The sequence below is a fragment of the Eurytemora carolleeae genome, unplaced genomic scaffold (genome assembly GCF_000591075.1).
Source record: "Eurytemora carolleeae unplaced genomic scaffold, Eaff_2.0 scaffold698, whole genome shotgun sequence".
Lineage (NCBI taxonomy): Eukaryota > Metazoa > Arthropoda > Copepoda > Calanoida > Temoridae > Eurytemora > Eurytemora carolleeae.
The window spans coordinates 64,066-89,777 of NW_019396861.1; the positions used below are offsets into that span (position 1 = coordinate 64,066).

Here is a 25,712-nt window from a genome sequence, read left to right on the forward strand (position 1 = left end):
AAAACTAGCAGAAAAAACAGAAAATTAATTTTTTCACGCTCCTCACTCTTCACTCTTCAGTTTCAGATTTTAAAAGTTTTATAGCTCTGAGTTCTAGGGGGGGGGGGCTGGTCTGGGGGCGCGTTGTCCCCTTTGCCCCCCTCCCCTTACGTACAACCTTGAGCGACGATATGTTTTGTTTTGATGAAAAACTTTTTTTTTAGATTTTACCCCAAGTATAATATATTGCGACCAATGCTCGATTCCGAAATTCCTATACTAGTATAACGGTTCTGACTTCAGGGTATGGACCATCTAAGTTCAAAAGATTTTAGGTTTAAAAAATAACAACTTAAAAATTTAGATTTTTTGATTTTTTAAATAATGTAAATAAATATTTTTTTATTTATTAAGGGTAGAAAACAAAGGTATTTTATTTTTAAGATTCTTCAATACGGACCTTGCAAATTAGGAATTTTATAAAATAAGCTATGAAAATGTCATATGAGTGAATGCAATGCGCACATTTTTAAACATTGCATTGATTAAAAAATAAATAGAAACAATGGGAAAGGGAATAATTAGATCCTAAAAAGGTTTCTATCTCTTTGTTACTAGTCAAAGTACAACATTATTAATACCCCTTGAAGTAATATGATATGTTTTAGAAAAGTCAATTTATTTTGTAAATTAATCGTTTTATGAACTGAACATCTTTTGTGGAACATAGAATTTTTTCTGCACATATATCTTTTGATACTTAAAATCCAGAATTCAGGATCAAAAGTACGGACATTTTTTTATTATTTTTTTTTACATTTTGTAAACCTTTTAAAAGTTGTTTGGCTTGAATTTTGCCCCTGCAAACTAACCACGAGGAGAAGGTCAAATTCAATTGATACTGTCACGGCTTAGTGACTTCGTTGCTCCTCTAGTTCTGATTTTACGCACATGTGTAAGATAAGCTAATTTATTCGGATACATATTATAAATTCAAAACATTTTGTTCTTCTCAATAGCTCTTCAATAAGAGGAGTTATGTTAAAACATAGTTTGACGTGTTGCAGCTGTAATGTAGAAAAACAACAATTCAAAATTATGATTTTATAAAGCTTGATATCTCATTAATTCAGACTAAGATTTTCGGAGTATCGTCGTGAATCCAACATGCCACTCATTTTTCCAACTATCTTAATCTGGTGTGAACTAACACATATTAAATATTGTTTTAGATAAGATGATTCTTCCTTTTATCCTTGTAGGAGCCTTTTTTATGCATGTTGAAACCAAGAAATATTTGATTGAAACGCTAGGAAAATCAAATTTATTTTTAATCATTCCAAATACATTTTTTTCAGTTTTTTCAAAAACCAGAAAAATATTTTTTTTTCAACGCAATAATTTTTTTATACAATTATAAATTCCTCTTTTTTTGAAAATTTTAATAAATAATTGCATTTTCTCAGAAATGGAAAATAGTACAACAGGTACATATTGAAAAAAACTATGGTTTTTAATCGAAGGATTTACATTTTCTTGATAGTTTGAATAAATTAAAAATTACAATTAATTTTCCCATATGATAACACAAGGTGGTTATATATATAATATATATACATGTTTTAATTCAAATTAATGATATTAATGAACCTTGTATATTATATACGATCGAATATACAGAGGAACCCTAAAATTCTTGAAAAAGACCGTTACTTGTATTTAAATTAAAATTCATTAAAAAAGTAATTTTTTTGTGTTTTAACGCTTAAAAACCCAGCAAGATATAAACATTTTTTAAAACCAAACAGTGCGGTGTTCCCTTGGTTCTACTAACGAGTTACCTAATTAAAATATATGACAAATCGATCAAGAGGTTCACAAATTATAATCGAATATATAAAGAGACAAACTCACTATGTTTACATTATAGAAGTACCGAAAATATTGAGAACAATTAGTTTTTACTGAAACACAAAAAAAAACTTCTTTCAGTAAAATACGATACAAAATCTCTCAAAATTTAACAAAACCGTTAATTCTGACATTTCACTGATTTCAATATTTATGTAGATATTTGTATTAATCTTTTTTTAAACTTAATTTCAGGTATCAGTGGATACGGAGAACACTCCTATGTTGGAAGTGATAAAGGAGAAAATGAGGAGCAAGGAGAAGGGATTGGAAGAGAAGAAGAAAATGTGGAAGAAGAGATCGGAGGAGAAGAAGGGAAGAAAGACGGAGGGATTGGAAGACAAGAAGAGAAGGAAGAAGGAGGTGAGGATGGAGATGGAAACGAAGATAATGACGAAGAAGAAGGAAAAGAAGGAGGAGGAGAAGAGGAAGAAGGAGGGAAAGAAAAAGGGGGTGTTGTGAATGAAAAAGAAGGGAACGGACATGAAGGAGAAGATTACAGTGCACACCCCTCTTGGCTTCAACGCAAAGGAGTTGGATTTAAGAATTATAAAGAGGTTTAACTAATTTTTAGTTTCATTAAACGAGTTCCAGAAACGATTCACAACGCTTTTTTGAAAACTTCAATATCAGAATCGACGGTAGAGACATTTTTATCTAAAATTGACGGGATGGACTTTTTGTTTTAAAACTTTAAAAATGGCATTAAAGGGAATGTTGGCGAAAAATGAAAGAAAGGTATAGGCAAACAGCGAAAAAATAATCGCTTTTGATCGTTACTAATCTTACTTCTAATTGTTGCGTCTATAAGGAGAAAATTGTTAAAAACGACTTATACTGAAGAACGTAGCGTCCATACAAATTCAGAAAGTTGCAATATGCGATTCGTATCGTAAAAAATCAATTTAATTTCAAACAAATCATTCAGATATTACAAACAATAGTCATCGATTATTTTTCGATGCATTCATATATAGTTAATATTTAATATTGGTTTTGACAATGCTTTGACGTGGCAGAGACACCTAGCGGAAAAAAGTCGTTTTAAGTGCATTGTATATAAAACAAATAACAAAAATTATGAAATATTTTCGCCGTAAGCCTAAACCCCCTTTCATTCTTTGCGAGCACTCCCTTTAAAACTTGAGACTTAAACAAATTCGGTTCAAAAATTCCTAATTATGGAACAGAGCTATAAATAATATAAATGTTTAAATATTTAGGGCCGAAGTTCTGCTTGTAGTTTAACCAGCTGGTCCCCCTGGGCACAAGCCAGCAATTCACCAAGTTGTTCACAGGTCTCATCTTAAAAAAGAACAATAAGCTGAATTTAATATTTCTGTTTGTGTCGAAATCTCAAGTATATGTAATTTTCACAGAACCCCAATTTAATGAGTGGCATGTCCGATTCACATTGGTTTCCTTTATCTAAATAAGAATGAGTAATTTTTCGTTTCAATGAAGTGATAAAATCTAACAATTTACTTCATTGTCTTTGATAGCATAAATTCTTAAATCACTTTTACAGAGAACCCAGAGTTAGAAAGAACTAATTTTCACTTAGAAAATTAAGTATTTCTTATTTATCATAGATCAGACAGAGGTTTGCAAGTAACTAGAAGGTCACCTGAAATTACATCTATTCTCTAAGTCCTTGTTGTATACGGAAAACTTTGAAATGTTTTTTAAATTTAGAAAAAGGAGTACCGAAAAAGAAAATGTAAACAAGGAAGAAAATCGTGCCCCCCTGTTCGATGTGGGAATAAGAAACTGAAAGAATTCCAGAGCAAACCAAGTAAGGTTGTAAAACATTCACCATTTAAGACTTTTCCACAAAGAAACCGAGCTCTTGCCACAAACTCGGATTTTTTAATCTATGCGACCCGATGTTGTATATCTTAGATATTTCAAACTATGAAATCTGTTAGATCATATAGTCGTGAAATATCAAAGGTGTTCACCAATAGGTTGCAAAAATAAAGTGATGAGGCATTTTAAGTTTGGGGCAATAACTGTATTGCAAAGTTTATGGTTGAAAAAATTGGTCTGTTTTTAAGGTACCTGCTGTAACTGGGGTGCCTGGGCTGAATGGTCGCTACCAGAACATAAATGTGTAGATTCACAGGTACAGATCCTCAGAGCCTACATTTGGGCTGGGTTGACTTTACACCGTGTAGTCTAGACTGGTCGGTACGATTGAATGTATATATAGTACAATTACAGTAGACCGGACCATGCAACGATTGGAGCCATGTGTGACAGCTGCGTCCTATATCAAGTTTAGGTTATCTCAAAAACAACAAAATATGTATAGCAATCTCAAATACTTTGGCTACTTACAGGTTTTTATTTCCTCACAGGTAGTTTTGTTCTCTATAGTTTATTTTTTTACAGATATCTTTTTTACTCATAGACAGTTTATTTACTTCACAAGTTTTTACTCACAGGTAGTTTACTCACAAGTCACAGGTATTTCATTTACATACAGGTGGTTCATTTACTCACAGGTAGTTCATGTACTCAATAGTTTATTTACTACAGGTAGTTTATTTATTCACGGGTAGTTCCTGTTGTTTCGCAACTATACCAGTTGCCCTAAATTTCAGTATAGGTATACCGTGTGGTGTTCCTATGGATCTGACCGGAAGCTGCTCTGCCTGACGATCTTTCCATAAAAAAGCTCATGATACGTCTTCAAGTTGTATTACACAGTTCAATCTATAAATTTAACAATGAATATAGATCGAAAAAGTATTATAAGCCACAGAAAAAGCATTAAGCGAGCTAACATTTATCAAATTTTACTTTCACATCAACAAATTAAAAATTAAAATTAAAAACTGTAGCAAAGATTATAATATTTGGGATAAATATCGATATCATAAAAATAATAAATATAAGATTCTTACCACATTGGTCCTCAAAACACTTTACAGTAAATAATCAACGTTGCGATAATATATATATTCTATCTAAACTAACTGTTTCGGGCCGACGCAATACAGTTTAAAACTGGTTATACAATACAAGATGTCCTTTCTTATAACATGTTGCATTTTCTCAATTTTCTTCATTGCTGTCATAAATCCAAAAGTGACTATTACAGAAACCAAAATTCTAGTAATCAGTTTCCAGATCCTTGATGATACAAATGGAGGGTCACATAAAACTACATCTAGAGTCATCTTGTTTGCCAAAATTGAAATGTATTGATTTTTGCAGGTTCAGAGAAAGAGAGTTTGTAAGAATTCTGATGCATCTTCTGGGTTTTACAGCATGTTAGCGTAAGTATTTTGCGAAAAACGAAATGGAGTATATTCTGTTATCCAATTGAATAGAATTAGATATCGATCGGTACTAATTTTTTTTTTCTGTTACGTATATAAGGATCTCAGAAATTACAACCTATAAATGTCGAATTCAAATTGATGCATTTGTGTATAGTTGATATTTCATAATATTTTTAACGCTATTTGATCCGAGCGTTACATTTGAAAATATGCATTTATAAAAATTCGAGGATTTTATGTAACGAAGACGAAATTTTCATATTTTCTAGGAATGATCGAAAATCAGCAACAGCTGTGAAAACAAGTTTTCGACAAAATTTTAATTTAAAATGATCTAAGTTTGACGTATCAAAGGTTTAGACCATATCAGGTTGCAAAGATAAAGGGTTTGACATTTAAGTTTGTGGCGAAGACTTAATTCCTCTCTAAATTAGAAAGACTAGACTGAAAAAAACGAATTCAGTTTTTTGACTTAAAAATTTTAATTATTATATCATTTGAATATTTTTCAAACATTTTTTTTATAGAAAATGTACAATTGAGGACTGTAGAAAAGGCCCAGGTCCCCTGGATGATACTGAAACTAAAATAATGCCAGGAGGTATCAATCATCCAATGATCAGAAATAAGGATTGTAAAAACAGCTGAGCATTGTCTTTGTTTAGTAAAACGTAATCAGAGGCGACACAATATTTTCAGGCGATGGGTGATTAAATTTAGTGTTAAAAATAAAACCGACTAGAATTTGCCTACTTTCTATTGTTTTGCCCAAAAATTTGTACAGGGATCGGGACGTCCCCCAAATTTATCATAGAGAGTGGGGGGGGGGTGTTTCCCCCACCGCCTATCTGAACGACACATTTTTTTTAACTTATAACGATTGTTTTATTTTGAAAACAAACAAGACGTTAATCAAATTACGTTTACAAGTTAATGAGTTTTATGAGATTTATTGAATCTTCACAAAAAAATTATGCAAACATCGCCACCTAAAAACTATTTGTTACCAAGAGGAACAAATGTAACATTTTTAATTTGTATTACATTTTTAATAGCGTTACATTTGGCTGGCAGTGCCTGGCGTTTAAATGAGGAATTTCAAAAATCGTCAAACCCTCGTCGCCGAAATAGTTAATCTAAGGGATATGCCAGGTTTCAAACTAGCACATTATACAAACATACAGACACACAACATAGATCCTTTAGAGCCCACAAATTCGCTAGAACCATGCATGTCACTGATCCAGGGGGGGGGGCTTAGCTCCATAGCCCCCTTCCTTGAATTCTCCTCTGATTATGCCGGTTTGTTTATTTATGTAAAATAATTTATGGTGTTAAGTCCCCTGCTGTGCCTGGTCTACCTGGATGGAATGGTCTACACCGAACAATATCTGCGTAAGCTCACAGGTACCAAAATCATTTCTTAAAATTCAACTTATTAATTTCAAATAAAAATTTTTGAACTTGACTCTTACGGTCGTCTTCCTACTCCACTTGCAGTTCAACGTATGTATAGCATTTCTGTTTAAAAACAAATACATTTATTACAATTTAATAACACCAAAAGACTTTAATTCTTAAAATTTATTCAAATTTTTTAAATTTTTTCTGAACATTAACATTATCTGAACAAGTATCTTCTAATAAATAATGGATCAAAAAAATATGTTGTCACTGGATAATCCCCTAAGGATGAGACTTTAGAGATGACTGCATGAAATTTACAAAGCCTTCAAACTTGAAATCATGGTTACGTGAAGCAATGCATGAACTGTCCTTACTAAAATCATGGTTACGTGAAACTATGCATTGAACTGTCCTTCTCACCAAAATCAAGTGAAAATGTTTGTATAATTAATTACAAAAAAGGCGAATCATTCTAAAGTTATCTTTAAAGTCGTCATCAGAGTCTCATCCTTTGTGGTTAACCCTGCACATGTAATTTTTGTTCTAAGGTTACAAGAAAGCGGGTATGTGAGAGCACAGCAAAATCTGCAAGTCCGTACGCAGCAAATCGTATGTAAGTAAACATAACAAAGGAACACTGAAAGGAGTTCAAGCATAATTTGTTTGACTTTTCACGCTTTGTTTTTATACACATTTTTTGCCTTCGCTTAGAAATAGATTTTGGAAACATTTATAGTATAATTTGCAACATTCAGTTTTGACTTTAAAAACCGCGAAGACGTGCAAAAAAAAATAGAAAAACCGACCATTTTTGCAGATCGTTTTATCTTTCGTGTCATTTAAAGGAATTGAGTCTCCGCACTAAAACTCTGATTTTTTAATTTCTTTTTTTGCAACCATATGTCGTAGAACTTAGATATTTCAAACTATGAATTCTGTGTGATCATAACATTTAAATTTCAAAAATCAAGGATTTACACCGTCAAATTGCAAAGATATAGGGATTAGAAGATTGAATTCATGGCAAAACTCAATTCCTTTGGTTTAAAATAAATAATTTATCTTGCTGATATTTAACAGATAGGAAAAAATTCAATGAAAAGTATTAGTTCCAATGTAAATAAATTTATTCTTTAAATTATTTATTGATTATGTATGTCCAAAAGGTTGACCACGTTTGTTACATATTTGTTACATTTAATGTTGTATTTTAATTATTTTTTCGATTGAAGAACACGATTTCTCTAAAAAAGTTCTAAAATATTTAAGACTAATTTGTTTTCTTTAATCCTCCTCCCCTCCATCCAATTTCTCTTTTTCTTTATGAAAATATGATATTTAACAACCATGGTTACAACCAGTTCAACTATAGTTCTTTTCTGCACTCACGGCCACAACAGATAAATAGTTCAACTATCCTAGACTAGTTTCAGTAATTTGTGTGTTTTTAACCCGGGGACAATTTTTTTCTAAAACTGCATAGCAAAACCAAACTTTTCTATGGGGATTTTTTAAATAAATCGGTCTTTGGAATTAGAAACGAATTAGGGCATAAATCCTATTGCTGGAGAATTCCAGTATTATCAAAATCCTCGTTTTTGGCATGCTTTTCATTATTTAAAGCCTTAGAGAAATAAAGATATTAAAAGGAAAAGTCAGGTGTTATTAAATGTTTTAGACATTTTTTAACTCTTTAAAATTGTTTTAAAAACTACACTTAATGCAAGATTTTATTTTTAACGGGGAATTTTATTTTTTAACTCATTTTGTTAAATAACACCACTTTAGGATGGTACTATCAAAAATTGAAATTTTCAAGAGAGAATTAACAATCTTAAAGCTTTTTGAGGATTTATTCATATTAAGACCAAAATTGGAAAAGCTACACGAAAAATGACAGCATATTTATCACATATTTTCCAGTTTAATCTGAAATTTATATTTCTAACTAGAAATCCTTCCCCCTTTTTAAGGGGTTGAGATAAAATGGCCGATCAGATTAAAGATCTGAAATTGATCTTGAAATTGAAAACAGATCCAAGAAAAAAAAAACAATGCAAAATAAAATATCTATACAGTTTGCATTTCTTCTCATCAATTATTGCCTTAATTCTTTACAAATTCTAAAAATAGATGTATTTTAAGAATTTCCTTATGAGAATTTGGTTTTATAGCTCCTTAGTTTCGCAGAGACAAGTAGTTTTAGAAAAAAAAAGCCCCAGGGTTGGTACAACAAAAAGTCTTGATTTCCTTTATTATCTAGGATATGCACTCTGGAGTCTTGTAACCAAGGTCACGGAGCAGCACAGGATACAGAGACGAAAGAAATTGTAGGAGGTTGTTGATTAGATTTTGACTAGTGAAAAACGGTGTTAGGACATGGACATGGACATTGGACATATTATAGACAATAAAACCATGAGACAGGATATTTTCATAGATAAAGACATTTCATATAGGTATGACATTTAAAAGATAAGACATTCATAAGCAGGGTGAAAATAATTTCTATAAAAAGAAAAAAAGACCTCGTCTTTGAGAATTGTTGATTCTCTAGAAAAATATCTTTCTATGAAATGTCCCAACACCGAAAGGTCTGTTGGATAAAAGCACTTTTAAAAACGTGGGAACAACTCTTTTTTAAGCATCCTAATTTCTAAACCAGAAAACAATCCATGAAAATTGAAGCTAATGAAAGTGTTTTTGTTGTTCTTATGAAAGAATTACAGAGAAAGTTTTGATATATCATATCTTTTATGTTTTCGCTCTCGCTTTTTACAGTTTTTTAAGACAACAATTTCGAAATTGGTCTTTTACTTTCCATAGATTATAGTATTAGAATAAATATAGAAGAAAAACTATTATTTTGCAAAACTCTTAACAATAACATTGCCTCTGAATAGCAATATATTTAGAGGTTTTTTATTAATTTGAATTCTAATTCGTAAATTTAGAAGATTTTTCTGATTAATTTCAAGCTAAATGGTGCTTTTTGAAATTGATACTATGATGATAATCTGAATTTTATATATTTCGCTTAAATCTTCTCCTGAAGCTATTTTAAATCTTGAAATTGATTTTAGCTCAAAATCTCATTTTTATTCTAAACATGAAAGTTATCTTTCAAATCAAACCTCTTCCAATTTTCACTTTTTCGTCGTTTTTTAACATTTTTTACGGCCTTAGTAAAGAATATATGAACTTGAAAACAAAAGACGGTTAGGGGGGATCTAATTTTGTAGAACAAAAGTATTTAAAAGAGGTTTTTCTTCTTCTCGGTTGAAACATTATTTTCCCTTCTTTCCAAAGCTTGGAGGCATTTATTTCAAAGTGTCTGCCTAGAAATGATTAGTTGTTATATTTTTTTTGTCTTAAAGTGTCTTGTTGTGGCTGGTCAACTTGGGGAGACTGGTCAACTCCAGCAGATACATGTGTAGACTCACAGGTAATATTCAGTAGTTTGAATAGGTGTGGCAGGTTGAACTTATTCTCTAGAATAGTAGTTCAACTATCCTTACCCACTGTTCGTTATTTATTGAATCCGATCTCGGATCAGGTCAGAAATTCAGTGTGCGTGTGAGAAAATTAAGTTATTATAAAGAAATTTTAACAGAAATTAACAGAAACAGAACAGCATTGACTAATTGATTTTTTAATTAATTGATTTTTTTAATTTATTGATTAATTTTTTACTAATTAATTGACAAATTAATGAATTTAATGATTAATTGATTTATTGAATAATTCATTAATGACTTTAACGATTAATTGATTAATTGAATAATTCATTAATGTGAACTTATTGACTAATTGATCAATACCCTGATTGATTATCTGACTTAGTTATAATTTGATTAATAATAAATTGATAAATTGATAAATTGGTAGGTTGATATTTTTAATGTCAGATGATTGGTATATGAAAACTGACTTTTTGGTGTATTGATTAATTGATTTATCAGGTGAAGAGAAAACGAAATTGTTTGAGTTCAGCCAATAAATCAAAATTCTCGGCAGCTCAAGTGTAAGTTCAAACCAACTAATGATTAAGGGCAACCATTTAGCCTTTACCTTGTTTTCTAAGACAAAGTTATGATTTACCTTGTTATATTGAGCATGGGTCAATGATGTTCTAAAGCACATAAATATGATTGTAGGCCCCAATAATCTAGACTTTGCTTGTCTGTCTGTTTGTTTAATAAACGTCAAAATGGCTTAACCGATCGGGCCAAAAGTTTGTGTCGGACCTGGCATGACCCAGGGAAAGGTTTAAAGATGCATGATCGAAATTTCAAAAATAGCCTCCATCAAAATTCGGTTTTAATTAAATTTTAAAAATTTACGAAATTTTTTATAAAATCCGCCAAATTTTTTTTATTGTTTTACAATGTATTCAAATAGAAAATGTTGACATACAATTGAATCTAAAATCATGACGCTTTGACATATTATAACTATTATTTAAACTACCTCTTTTTCTACAAGTTCATGTACTGTTGATGATTGTAAAGAAGGATTTAATCCTCCAGTTGATGCTGAAACTAAAGAGGTTAAAGCTGGTGAGTTAAATGAGATTTAAATAATTACTGTAAACCTAATTTTAATTGACCCTCTTTTCCAATGTATAGCCATCATTGCATGTATTGCTAACATAAGAGGCTTTAAATGATAAAACAAGCAACAAAAATGCGAAGATAGGTGTTTAATTGCAGAATCAATTAAAAGTTTGACTCCTGTATAGTTCCATGTTGCAACTGGTCTAGCTGGGAAGAATGGTCGACTCCTCAGGACAAATGTGTGGATTCAGAGGTAATACAAATTCAATACTAGGAATTTGAGAAATAGCGAGATGCAGTTAATTTGGTGGGCAAGCTAGTTGAACTAATTTACTTGTGCACTCTCAGTCACACAAGAGATGCATTTATACCATCGTACCTAGTTATTCATTAATTCCTACCTCTGGTCCTTTACAATTCACGATTACGTCGGGTTGCATATAGCCACAACATTTTTTTTTGTTAAAAATGAAATTATTTTATTATTGAAAAGCACATTTTAGTTCTACTTCATTCATTTCATTTAATATTTTTCTTAGATAAAGAGAAAAAGAGAGTGTGTAAAATCTTCTTTATCTAATGCTCACTCCAGAAGTCCAGAGTATGTTGTTTTAACGATTGTTTTATTGTTTTTCTTTGAAATTAAACAAATCTTTAGCATGAAACTTGAATACATATAAAATGTTATTCTTTTAATCATCCAACAAGTTAATACATAATATCATTATTTAGAATTTACAATAAACTAATTCTCCTGTAACAAGGGTTGAGAGGTACATATATGCAAATTAAAATTATTTTTCTTTAAAGGGATTGTTCAACTATTTCATGCGAACTATTTCAAAAAAACCATATATTTTATTTTGGGCACAACCAACCCAAAGGCCTTCCTGTATGCACAACTTTCTGTCTATTTCATTCAAACTAGTATCGAAAATAACCGTTAAATTCACAAAAAAATGCACATTCTCGTTCTTAGCAACAACTTTCAATATCTCCGTTTAGAATGTGTCCTGCTGAATTCTGTCAGCAGCATAGCAAACTTTTAGATCGGGAAACTAAAATAGTTACAGGTAAAACAGTTCATGGGTGGGGGCAAAATCTCTAGTTTGTAAATGCGGAAATAACAACAAGTGTCGTTAGAAAATGTAAAAAATCAAATTAACACTTTATGTTCGAAAACAAAACACAAAGTAAACAAAACTAAAAGAAACTATTTCGAAAACAATTACTTTCAGTTTTTGCAATTTAATGAAAGTTTTTGTTTAAAATTCATGCTTTGATTTTTTCCAGTCTAATTAAATTATCTTTTCAAATAAAGAATTACTTCATTTAATACCAAGATAAGAAAAAAAAGAAATAATATGATCTATTTTGAAGCTGTCAAAACAAATAATATTTATCTTTAAGTAGTACTAATAATATACTGAAAACAATAAGGAAAATAATAACCTTAGTTGTAATTCAGGGGTTTCTAAAATGTTTAAAATAATTTTGTATAATGTTTTTTAACAGTTACCTATATTTTAAAAATATTATCCAATATGCAAGATGCAAGCACAAAGTTTTGATCGTTCACTTTTGCTGAATTCTGTATAGTAGAAAGATTTATATACATTAAAGGGCAACAAAATAAGTAACTAATGATTCCATGTCATGCCTTTTTTTCGTGAAAATTTCACTCTCTATTTAGAGTCTGTAAAGAAATCATCATCATTGGAGTACTATTGGAGGCCCCCTTTCATTGGAGACCCCTATGGACGTCTCGTTGGAGACCCCCAGATTATCGTTGGAGACCCCATATTTTTGTTGGTGAGAATCTATTCGAGACCTCCATATTTTCATTGGAGACCCTAAATTTTCGTTGGAGATCAGATGAAAATATTTGGGTCTCTCACGATAATATGGGGTGTCCAACAAAAAAATATTGGGTCTCAAATGAAAATATGGGGGTCTTCAATGAAAATACGGGGGTCTCTCAAGAGAATTTGGGGGTCTCAAATGAAAATATGGGGTCTCCAACAAGAATCTTGAGGTCTCCAACGAAACGTCCAATGGAATCTCAAATGAAAGAGGGTCTCCAACGAGACGTCCATGTTGGTTTTCAATAGTACTCCTAAATTTATATAAAAAACCACATCAGAACCTCAATGCGTTAGAGAATGATAATTCACTTAAAGTTGCTTTGACCGTTAGACGGAAAAACGTCATTTAAATCTCATTACTTTTATAAATAGGAGTAAACTGTTGTACATGGAGTAGTTGGGTTAATGTTGGACCATGCAATGTATCGTGTGGGACAGGAGCACAAAAAAGGTTTCAATTATTTCTTTCTAAATAATCTTAGCTTTTCAATATTCAAACAAACCCTTTTTCGTAAATAATAAAACAGTTAAGATCTGAGACTTTGCTGTATTGATAGATTTCTTAGTTCTTAGAAACAAATAATTTATGATTATGCTATTCACATTAGTTTATTTCAATTAAAATAAATAGAAATAGAAAAAAAATTATAAAAATTGCATAATATAGTTAATAATGAAGGGTTAGAGAATGTCAAGGTGGAAACTACTGTACCCTGCAGTCCTGTCAGGGGACAAATCAGTAAGTTTACTTTATATATATATATTCATTTATTTATTGTTTTCTTTCACATTTTCTATGAATAACATGAACTTAGCTTTCTATATTTCACGCCAATTTATAGATCTTTTTCTTAATCCCAATCTATTTTAACCTGGGGCACACATTTACTAAATTTGAGCAACGTCCAAAGAGAATAGAATATATATTAGATGGGAATTTACTAGAAAAAAGTGTAAAACGGCCATTTTGTTGTACTGTTTCCACACTGCAGGTGTACAATACACATAATTATGCTATATAACCTTTTGGGCCCTGGAATATCAAATTATGAAATAGGCTAGTTCCATAATTGACCAATGATCATTTCAAATAGACTCTATGCCTTCCACTTTACAAATGCTGATTTTCCGTTGTAAATATAAATCAAATTTGATGTTTTTTATTGACCAAATTCATTTTATAAAGTTTATTTAACAGCTTTAAAAATTCGAAATTGAAATGAATAGTCTAGGGAACATACTGTATTAATTTACTCTACTGCATATAATTTGTCAACATTTACATGATTTGTACACTTTGAACTCCGTTTCAGGCTGAAAGGGATTGAAAAAATTCATACCGAGAGATTCTTTAGATTCCCCTCTAATTTATATATTCTATTCTCTATGGCAACGTCGCTGAACTGCCAACTACCAGTTAAAATTTGAACCACCGATTTAAAGTTAAAGATTCAGGAAGGATTTGAATCGTTGATTTAAATTTGAATCGGCGATATGGCAGTTCTCTAAATTCTGTCCCGGATCTTGGATCAGTTTTGTGAAAATTGATAAGGATCAAGTTCATAAATATTTCTGTAATTTTACTAACTTAAAAAAAAAATTTTAACTTTTGCATTTAAAAAAATAAAATATTTTTTGATGTTGTATTTCTAGGTTGATCAATTCTTTCCTGGGTAAGGTTCCGTATAAATAGATCCGCAACATTTTTTCTTGCGAACGGCAATTATTTATTTAGTTTAAGGATCATTTCTTAATCCTAGCGATCTTTCAGGAGTGCTATTAATAACTTTCATATCTGGTAATCTATAATTGATTAACAGTTACGGAGATTTGGCTTTTGTATTGAAAAAAAACAACGAGTTGCTTTAAAAAAGCCGTTTATAAATAACACTTAAAATTCCTTTTAAGACGGGGTTTCTTTCAGAATGAACTATCCCTGCAAAAAGTCAGCCTGTCCTGCTTCTGGTTATGGTAGAAAGTAGAATAATTGTATTATTTATATTTATGAAATACATTTATCTATTAAATCCATATTTTCGACAACACTTTTATTAAGTCGTTAAAGACTTCTGAATGGATTAAAAGATAATCAATTAATCAGACCTTAAGATAACATGCAGATTAAAAGTTACCAACAGAAAATTTAAGTTAAATTTTTTCAGTGAAATTTTTGATAAAAATTCGAAATAAAAGTATTGAAATATAAACCCTTATTAATTATTATTTTTCATGAATAAACATCAAACAATTAATTTTACTCATAATTGGCAATTAAACTAATTTTCTTACTTTATGAATTAGATATTTGATTCCTCTGTTTCTAGATTAGTGCAATCTTGGAAGCATACCAGAGGTAGCATAGAAGTGAATTGAATACAAAGTAAAAGAAAAAAATAACTTTTCCACTGACTGTTCGCAAACAAAAGTTGATACAATATTTGACAAAAAAAGTTGTCAACAAAAGACGATTACGCAAAATAGATTTTAGCGTAGTTTTTTAATGGAACTGATAACTCTCTTCATGTACGCTAATCCGTTATTCCTGATACAGAAGGAGCCAGTATATTTTTTAATAATTGTCGTTTTTTTTCTTTCTTTTAATCTTTCAAATTTTTAGAATATTTGTGTTTATAATTATCGATATAGCAGATTTTACCAAATTTATCAAATCGAAAAGTACAAAATTTTCAAAAAACGACGTTAACAAATCCACTTTTTTATTATCACTGTACCTTTGCAACCTGAAGTCTTAGAACTTTGATTTTCAAACAATCAATTCTGTTGGATCAAAAAACCAAAGTTTGAAATATCAAAGATTGCACAGATATAAGAATCTAAAAATCAATGACTGGAGCGAGTGTATTGTACCTTTGATGTAAAAAATTGGTAAGTGAAAAGTAAAGAAAGTTCAATCTTCATCAAACCGTGGATCTTGAAGAAAATGTTTCACAAACTTAATGTAAAGATGAGTTTTTAAAGGGAGTGTTCGCGAAAAATGAAAGAGGGTATAGGCTTTTGATCGCTACTAATCTTACTTCTATCTGTTGCGTCTATAAGAAGAAAATTGTTAAAAACGACTAATACCGAAGAACGTAGTGTCCATACAAATTCAGAAAGATGCAACATACGACAAAGACCGTAAATAAATCAATTTAATTTCGAACAAATCATTCAGATATTACACCCTATAGTCATCGATTATTTTTCGCCACATTTGTATACAGTTGATTTTTCATAATATGTCTTAATTGTTATGATCTGAGAGTTACTTTTAAAAACATTTATTCGAGGATTTTTGGTAATGAAGACGACATTTTCATATTTTCCAGGAATGTTCGAAAACAAGTTGCAAGCTAAATATTATTTTAAAAATAAAATCAAAACATATTAAGGACTTTAAGGACTTGTGGGACGCAATATGTCCAAAAAAGTTCATATTTTTTTTCTGTTTAAATCATAATGTTGTCCATTATTTGCAGAGATATGTTAGGGATGATATGGTTTTTGTTCTTTACATTGTTGAATGTTGCCTCTTCAAAGTTTTATTTAGTGGAAACAAAAGGAAAAAATTCTTTTTTTTATTTTTCAAAAGAGTTAAAATCACACACCTTCATAATCTAATTTAGTATTTCTTATGTCCTTGCAAACCAATAGTATATTTCGTATTTCAAACTTTGACAAAACCAAAATGTTTAAATATCGAATGTCTACGACAACTAGGCTGCAAAGATATGAAGATACGAATATAGAAGTTTGAGGCAAGTGTTCATTGTTATTTCTATTTTACCATAATTTAAACGAGTTACTTACGTACACAGGGCTTATTGGGAGGAAAGAGGGGTTAATGGCGGACATCAAAGACTTTCAAAGAAATTTAAACCTGCCATTTTAGGCACTATTTTGATATGTTGTACAGTAAACGTCTAACTGAAAATAAGACTACAAAGTTACATGGGTTTGATCAATAATCTGCTTCGGACAAAGTTTGATACTTTTAATTCCTTACTTTATCACATCATTACTTAGCTTTTACAAAAAAATAAGTCAATGGAGGTAGTCTTTAAATTCTTATAATTTGTTTACAACTCTGTAAATAAAAAATTTATGTAAATATTTCCTACTTTTTCCTTCCCTTCCTTTCTTAAAAGGTGCAGGTTCTTGTATTATTCTTGTAATATTCTTTAATAACTTTTTCATTTTACACTAAAATTAAAAAAAGGAAATTTGTTTGGTTGAATTATAGAATTTAAATAACTTTTTTCAACCATTCTCTCATTTTATATACGGAATTTAAAGATTGAAGATCATTTTTAAAGCACGAAAAAAGGAGACTTTTTATCTAATGTTAAAAAAAAAAAATCTCAAAAATAACTGAATAAAGGAGACTTTTTATCTGATGTTAAAAAAACGAAAAAACTCAAAAATAACCGAAAAAGGAGACTTTTTATCTAATGTTAAAAAAAAAAAAATCTCAAAAATAACTGAAAAAGGAGACTTTTTATCCAGGAATCTGATAGAATTCCGTTATGAGATAAACCTGTCCCCCCCCCCCTCTCCAGGGAGATTCAGGTCGACAGAAATTGTTTTCTAAAATTTATTTTTATAACTTATTTTTAAAAAGCTGTATTTAAGAAAAAGAAATTTGTTGAAAGGAAAGGGATCTGAACCCCCTTCTCCTGAACCAGTAGGCTATTCAGTAGGTAACAAAGAAATAAAGAAATATGTTTGTTGTTTGTTAAAAGGGACTGCAGATGTAATTTTCCGACATTTATTGTTAAAGTAGTGGCGTGTTTTATCCACCACGGCTCCTAAAAGCTTTGTCTGATCTAGAATGCATGAGGTTTACATCATTGTCATTTTGAAAATTAATTATTTTAAATTGTGGTTTCTCTATAAAGTGGCAGAAATTCTCAGTACTAAATACATTTCAAGGTAGAAATGGCCAAATAAAGGTATTACGGATAATGTTGTGAATCTAACATGGCGCTTTATAAATTGGAGTCACTTGAAGTTACGTCTGTAGTCCCTTTACTCCTGAATATTTAAAGTTTTTTGTTTTTATGTGAAAATTAATGAATTTTGAAAAAAAAACTTTAAGATAGCCCAATGTTAGACGCGTACGTAATTAGTAAGATCTAAGAAACCAAGAACCGTTTTAGCCCCTGGAGAACCTGCAAAGCCAGAACCAGGAAATGATTACAGTGATGATGGGGAATCAGAAGAACCTGGAGAGGATTACAGTGATAATGGGTATACAATATGCATACAGTACTTTTCTAGATACTTTTATTTTGGCAACACTTCTTTCAAAGAAACTTTTATTCACCAACAAGAAACCTGTCTTCGGTGTACACAGGCATGTCCAAGAAAGATGCGACTTCAGAGACGACTGTTCATTATTTGTTGAGTTATTTTTTACATTTATACATAGATTAATAACAATACAGATAAAACACTAGATTTTTTAAGATTTAGGGGGTTTTCGTTCACAATAACCCTGAGGCAGAAGCCAAAAGGCGTTAAGCACATATCATTCTTGTCATTTAACTAAATAGATTATCAAGTACAGTAGGTGGCAGCAGAGAAATGGATTAATTATGCATTACATCACAAGTGTCAAATATAACAAGGAGTACAATATTTTCTCCGTTTAGTTGACATGTTTTCCAAGATTAAATAAAAAAAGTGTAAAACAGGAAAATAAAGAACACAAAATTGAACTTATTTTACAATAAGATAAGCACTTCATTATCAATATTATTAATAATTTTGTCGAAAACATACAATTGTTGACAATTATGACGTAAGAATACAGATGTACTGAGAGTGTACTAATTCTACGTTGCCATCTATTGTACTTGACAATCTATTAACGTTCAACGCGGCATGCGCGTAACTCTTTTGGGCTTCTGACTCAGGGTTTTTTGTACGAAAAACCCCCTAAATCTTGAAAAGACGACATCTCTTGTTCTACCTGTATTGTTATTAATCTATGCATTCATCGAATTAAATCTCCGAATCTTCCTATTTCATGAGTTTGGGATCGTCGTTATAGTCTCAGTCATGTCTGAGTAACCTTGTACAATATCAACCTTAACCAAACCCTACTCAGTGGTGCCGGCTGGGGTCAACCAACTACAACAACCACAACGACAACAACAGCTTGGACCACAACAACAACTACGGAGTGGGTAACCACCACAACAACTCCACCACCTGTAAGCATTTTGTTAGTTATAAGAATGATCTTGATCGTGCTGTTAGAATAAACCCTCACATTTCGTTCGTAAAATCGAACTTAATGAAGCATTTCGGACAGGATGCTATGAACATAATCATTTGATAGATATCCCTTACATTCTCTTGAAACAAATTTTTTTGTGTTTTCGAGAGGCTTTCGGTAGATCGATATAATGAACAAACTGTTAGGGTTGATTCTAGCAATTTTGTATTAACCCTAGCCCTAGTAAGTAGCAGGCGACCTTCACAAAGTTTATGTTTAAAATGTACAGTTTTCATGAATAATTATAATAATACCATTAATGACGTGTTTGGATGGGCTGGTTTAATTATACTTTAATTATAACACTTTCATTATACACATTATACAGTGGTACATACAAATAATAGGACTTTTCAATTACAACTTAATATAGATCCACTATGCACAAACAAGGAAATAATCAGCTCTCAAATAAACAGAACATTTTCAGTAAAAGTATTCTCGTGGACTGTAAACTATGGGAGTCTTTGACATCCACTATTGGAAAAGGGTGTAAAACCCATTCTTGTAGACTATATTAGACTTTGATATCTACCATTAGCAAAGGGCGTCAACCCATACCCGTTGACTGTAGTAGACTTTGACATCCACCATTCGCAAAGGGTGTGAACCCATACTCGTTGACTGTAGTAGACTTTGACATATATCATTAGCAAAGGGTGAGAACCCGTACTCGTTCACTGTAGTAGACTTTGACACCTAACATAAGAAAAGGGTGTGAACCCATACTTGTTGGATGTTGCAGACTTTGACGTCATAGCAAAATGTATAAACCCATACTCTCAAAACTTTTCATGCTCGCTTTCAGAGAGGAGGTGATGGCTCTTCAACTGTTTTTTATTAACTTAACAACTAATATTTTTCAAATTTTTAGTGTGCATGGTCTCCATGGAACACCTGGGTGCCCGGTGGAACTTGTGGCGAGGTTGGGTTTGGTTCAAATATTATAATGGAATTCGAGTCTTTGCCACAAACTCTGTTTTTTATTCCCTATATATTTGCAACCCAATGACGTAGAGCTTAGATAATTTCAAACTAGGAATTCTGTCGGATCAAGTCATCAAAGTTTTAAAGTATCAAATTTTCACACCATGAGGTTGCAAAGATATAGGAATCAGAACATTTGAGTTTGTTTAAGTTTGAGAAAGGCTTATTTGCTATAAAAATAATATTGTTTTGCTCAATGCTCATGATCTTAAAAACGTTTCTACAGTTTTTATATCTTACAAAAAGTCTGATGCTTTAAATATTTAGTCAGTTTCACTTATGTTAATTCAAATGTAAACTGGATCTAACTTTTTTTGTTTAATTCACTTCAGAAGCTGATAAGGAACTCCTTAACATAGTTAAAGAGCAGATTTTTCCAATTCCCGATTTTACAATAATGATTCGATAAAGATAGTGAATGGGTAAATTGGCGTTTATATCAATAAAATGAGGATCGACATCTTTTAATTTCTGTTTTCATTTTAAAAAAAGCTTTCTGGAGAACACAGCTTCCCATTTTGTAGAGCTGTGTTTGAAATCGCATCTAAATAAACAAATAACCTTATTTTCTTGATCTTTTAGTATACTTATTACAATAACTCGATCGAATTGATGTCATGAAATAAAGCTTGTTAGAAATCAGAGCTTAAACATAAAGTCGTTATCCTTGTATCGATATAAACTCCTACCACATTATTTGATGTTGTTACAAAGCAAATAGATTTACCAAAGGTATGCAAATCAACTAATTTTTAATACATGGGACTGTACAATTGACGTGTCTCATGTTCATTGAACTAACATATAACCCAAATTGAGTCTTAAAGTCGTCTTTAAATTCCATAGTTTACTGTACAATCTAATGGAGAGTCGAACCCTTTATTGTATTGACAAACTCTTTAATTTAACATTTTTATTCTAAACTTTACTAATAAATCATATTTGAAGGTAACAGAGAAAAGGAATAGAGAATGTAAAGAAGCCGATGGAGGCCCTTGTGTCAAAGGAGCTCAATGCTCAGGAGAGCCAAACGAAGAAAAAACAAAAACTTTGGGTAAAATATTTCATGTTGTAAACCTTTGGCACTTCAAACTATCAACTCTGTGTTGTACAAAGATCTCCGATTAAAATATTAAAGCTAAAAGGTTTAGAGCCTTCAGATTCTGAAACAATTGTTTGGCAACAAGTGAAACTAGCTTTGTAAATCAATTTGACAACCAAACGGAAAATATGGAACAAAAGAAAATAGACAACATACTATAATACAAGAATTATTTTGCCGTTTTAATCCCTTCTTCTTGTCTACTCTTTGTACCAGGTATCATGTTCAATCATAGTTCAATAGTTAAAAAAAACTAGCTAATTAAGGTATTTCAATGCAGAATCCACTACGTTAAATACTGTATGATCTTATTGCTCTGTTCGTACTTTACACAGAAGTATGGGAAAAATAAATTTATTAAGCTCCATATTCTAAATTCAAAACATTTATGTTCTTCTCAATATCTCTTAAATACAAGGAGTCACAGAGTAAAAACATGGAAGCTATCAATTTAACGTAACATTGGACTCAATTTCTTATCCGAGCTATATTTTAGAACCTTGTTGTACCCTGGGTCCATGGAGTGAATTCCCTCCTACTCCAAACAAGTGCCAACCCTTCCAAGTAAGTGCATAGCTCCATTTTTATTCGATGGGAGGCATACAGATTTTTAGATTTAAAGTCAACATCCCATTGATCGAGCTAATCCCAATCGCACGGTTCATCAACATCTTTGTGAATATTATAGATCTCTTTCTACAGTTTTAAAATACGAAAAATTTAAACAAATTTAATCCTTTTATGTCCCTGCAAAGATGATTAAAAGTGATTAAAAAATGATAAGTTTTTACAGATTTTAATCTGTTTGAATTATTAAAATCACGGTTCATAAAAAAAGATATTTCATCGTTTGTTGGGATATTTGCAAAATAGACATAACCCAAGAAGACTTGAACTGAGTTTTTTAGTCGTTATTTCATTCTCAGGCAATCAGCTTCTTTCCATTTATATTAAAATGAATGTATTTTAGTCAAAGCGTTCAAGAGAATGCAAGCCTGCAGCTGGATATTCAGGGTAAGCAAATGCGGTCTGCCTTTTATGTATCTTCAACCTTGTTGGAGATATCAAACATTTGAAATATTTCGTTGTCATTCAATAAATTAGAATCTGGATAGAGTTTTTAATATCTCTGCAAATTTTGAAGTTGCAAATATTTATATAATCAAATCTTATAATCCAATTAGAGATCCATACGTAAAGGAATTGAGTCTTTTACACAAACTCTGATTTTCTAATTCCTATATCTCTGCAACCGAATGTCGTGAACCTTAGATATTTCAAACTATGAATTCTGTTGCATTAAGTTATCTTAGTTTGAAATATCAAAAGTCTACAACATCAGGTTTCATAGATATAGAAATTAAAAAATGCTAATCCGAGCAAAATTGAGCTCGAAAATACCGTTTGGAAACCTTACATCGTAAAATTATCTATTAACGTTTTAATAGCCCTTGTGATTGTGGACAACCTTTAGAGGAAACAAAAGATATTCCAGGTAGAATCCAGTTTATAATTCTAGATTTCATTCATTAACTTTCGGAGGGGAATTCGAGGAATATATATCAGGAACTCTCATGAAACTTTGTTTACAAATAAGGAAGGAAGATTCACGTTCCTCCCAGAAACTGCTGTACATTTTTTGTAAACAAATCAATGCAAGTTCTTAGTTTATTCCTTGGAAAGGAGTAAAAAGGAACATCGATTTGTACCAACCAGTTTGTTTTTCAATTTATAACACTGCACTGATTAAAATCGTTCTAAAAACTTTTCTGACAGCTGATATAGAGTTTTCAATGATCTTTTATACATGAAAAGAACCACCTTGGACTTATGAATGCACGAGCAATAATATTTTATATCAAATGTGATGTAAAAAATAAATTTCCTTTCCTGCAACTTTTTTTAAAATATTTTTTCCTGAAACACTTAATTTTGTATGTTTTGTTATATTTCATAAATAAATAATTACTTACTTACTTACTAGCTGAAAACTGTTGTGAGTTGAGTCCATGGAAGGAGGGGCCATGTTCAGTTACATGTGGTCCGGGCACAAAATCAAAGTTAGTGAATAAATTGAGTTTTATTTTAAAGAAATAATTTTTTATTTAAGAATATTTACAGATGATGTAGGATTATTCACAAAGGGTCTTCGGACTTAAATATTGACTTTATTCATGTATAAAATGATTTAGCAATGAAAGCTGTAAATTTAAATTTTGCAAACCACGAATGTAAGGAGTCGAATCCTTTATGATTAACCCTGTATAACATTTTTAGCATTCAATCTAGACTACAGCTATTATTTTTGTAAATGCCGAGTTTTAAGTTTAATCATTTTTTTCTTTAAGGGACTGTGAATGTAATGTCAATTGATATTTTAAACGTCGTATGTCCGAGTACCAACTGTACTATTTAAAAAATACAGCATCATTTTACTGTCTTAAAAAGTCTTTAATTCAGTAATTTGCGTTCGTCGTTTGTGATGCATAAGATCTGCTTCAGTCATTTTTACAGAGAAACCGCAATTTAAAATTATTAACTTAAAGACATATATCACCATTTTTGCTCTAACCAAACTTGAAAATGAAGGCACCGTTGTGCATCGGTCATTCCCCTATTTTAATGGAATGTCACGCACCTCTGCCCCTTTAGTAAAAGTAAATTTAACCTATATGAAGCATAAAGTCTGACCGCGTCAACCTTGTTGCACCGGCTAGTCCTGTCCATAGAGCTAGGTACAGTACAAACTGGGACCGGAAATGTTGACCTGGCTCGGAAATTCAAATGTACTACGGCTGCCCGTGATGTAACTTAAAAATACGTCAACGATTTATTTTAAAAAGGATGAAAAAATTCTTTCTCTTTAATACATATATCTTTAGAACCCGTGAATGTAAACCAACTGCAGCTGCTGGATATGGTGCTAACTGTAGTCCGGACAAATGTACTGGACCTACTAGGTCAGCCAATACAATTTATCCAAATTACATTTTAAACAAAGGAATTGAGACTTTCCTAACAACTCTGATTTTATGATTCCTGTATCTTTGCAACCAAAGGTCATAACTATTTCAAATATAAATTCTGTTTAACTTAATTTATTAAGAAAAAAATCAATACTATGAAATATTTTGTTTACAAATTTTAGACATGATTTGTAAATTTAATTTAAAGGAACCAAACACTTGCCTCAGCATATGATTTCACAGTCCTTTTTTCTTTGCAACCTGATGTTACAGAACTTTGATATTTTAATATTTGATATTTGTATTTTACGGCAAGTAATTAGTGTCATTGCACTCCTTAAAAACTTAATTGATAATTGTAAATCAAAAATTAATTTTCAGTGAGAATGGGCAATGCGATGGTGGCCCTTGTCCAAGTAAGTTGAATTAGTTTTATAGATTATTTATTTGCATTCTTGAGAGAGAGGGGCATACAATACAGATAAAAATTTGGTTTGCTTTCAACTATAAATTCTTTTTCTGAAAACCCTTGATACGAATATTAATGTTTTTAAACAAAAACAACTAATCACTCTTGGATCGAGGTCAAAAAAACGTTCCAGTAACTCTTCATGAATTTGATCTCATTCCTTATGTATAGATCGGAGTAATAACAATTCATTTTTTTATATTTTTAGCTGAAGCACCAAAATGGGGCAGAAGAAAGTAGACTGTTGGAAAAATTAACTCGTGAAAACATATATCTTTTATCAAAATTAAATATACTATCTTTTAAATAAATCTTTAAAATATACATTCAAGATTTTGAATATTATACTAAAATTGATGGTGTTATTCTTCTTTGGTAACTTGATGGCATTAAATCTTCATCAGGCCTCAATCTTGCCGGAGAAAAGACTTCAAGCAACATACATGAGTCATTGTTTAAATTTTCTCATTATTTGACTAGAAAATCATACACACTGGACCAGAGTGACCGCAAGGTTTAAACTTCTTCTTAACAACTTTATTCAATACTAAAAGAACAAATGAACAATAGTATATATCATTTGCAAAAAGTGGAGAGAAAAATTTTCTCATTATAACTTCGTATCATTGCTGTAATATACTGCTTTTCGCAGAGCTTTCCAATGATTATGGTCTAATCAAAAACATTATCGAATAATAATTTTGCAAGCGAAGTTGCAGACTTTTCATCTTTAATTTATAACGTAGGTGCAATGAAATGACTTTACACTTATATGAATATATAACTATAAAAGCAAACTAAAAGACATATAAAACCAGAAAGCCGCAAAAAGACTTTTCATCTGATGTTAAAAAAAAAAAATCTCAAAAATAACCGAAAAAAGGAGACTTTTTATCT

General features: G+C 31.0%; 2 protein-coding genes across 2 annotated transcripts; both read left to right on the forward strand.

The window, feature by feature from the left end:
* The first annotated feature begins 1,198 nt into the window (after window positions 1-1,198).
* On the forward strand, window positions 1,199-15,041 carry LOC111709491 (coadhesin). The gene is made up of 20 exons (XM_023483161.1): window positions 1,199-1,292; window positions 1,446-1,466; window positions 2,086-2,447; window positions 3,114-3,188; window positions 3,586-3,685; window positions 3,948-4,015; window positions 5,113-5,174; window positions 5,708-5,781; window positions 6,520-6,587; window positions 7,136-7,200; window positions 8,851-8,924; window positions 9,965-10,032; window positions 10,550-10,611; window positions 11,073-11,146; window positions 11,329-11,396; window positions 11,683-11,744; window positions 12,149-12,216; window positions 13,381-13,459; window positions 13,688-13,747; window positions 14,933-15,041. Exons 1-20 carry the CDS (start codon window positions 1,217-1,219, stop codon window positions 14,988-14,990), a joined length of 1,644 nt encoding a protein of 547 aa, XP_023338929.1. The 5' UTR covers window positions 1,199-1,216; the 3' UTR covers window positions 14,991-15,041.
* Window positions 15,042-16,487: 1,446 nt separating this feature from the next.
* LOC111709490 (coadhesin) lies at window positions 16,488-25,141 on the forward strand. Its single transcript, XM_023483160.1, has 13 exons — window positions 16,488-16,570; window positions 17,661-17,708; window positions 18,168-18,258; window positions 19,121-19,226; window positions 20,166-20,216; window positions 21,227-21,332; window positions 21,877-21,944; window positions 22,351-22,394; window positions 22,829-22,875; window positions 23,365-23,440; window positions 24,263-24,340; window positions 24,728-24,762; window positions 25,024-25,141. The coding sequence occupies exons 1-13, from the start codon at window positions 16,492-16,494 to the stop codon at window positions 25,053-25,055; spliced, it is 861 nt and encodes a 286-aa protein (XP_023338928.1). The 5' UTR covers window positions 16,488-16,491; the 3' UTR covers window positions 25,056-25,141.
* Window positions 25,142-25,712: the final 571 nt, after the last annotated feature.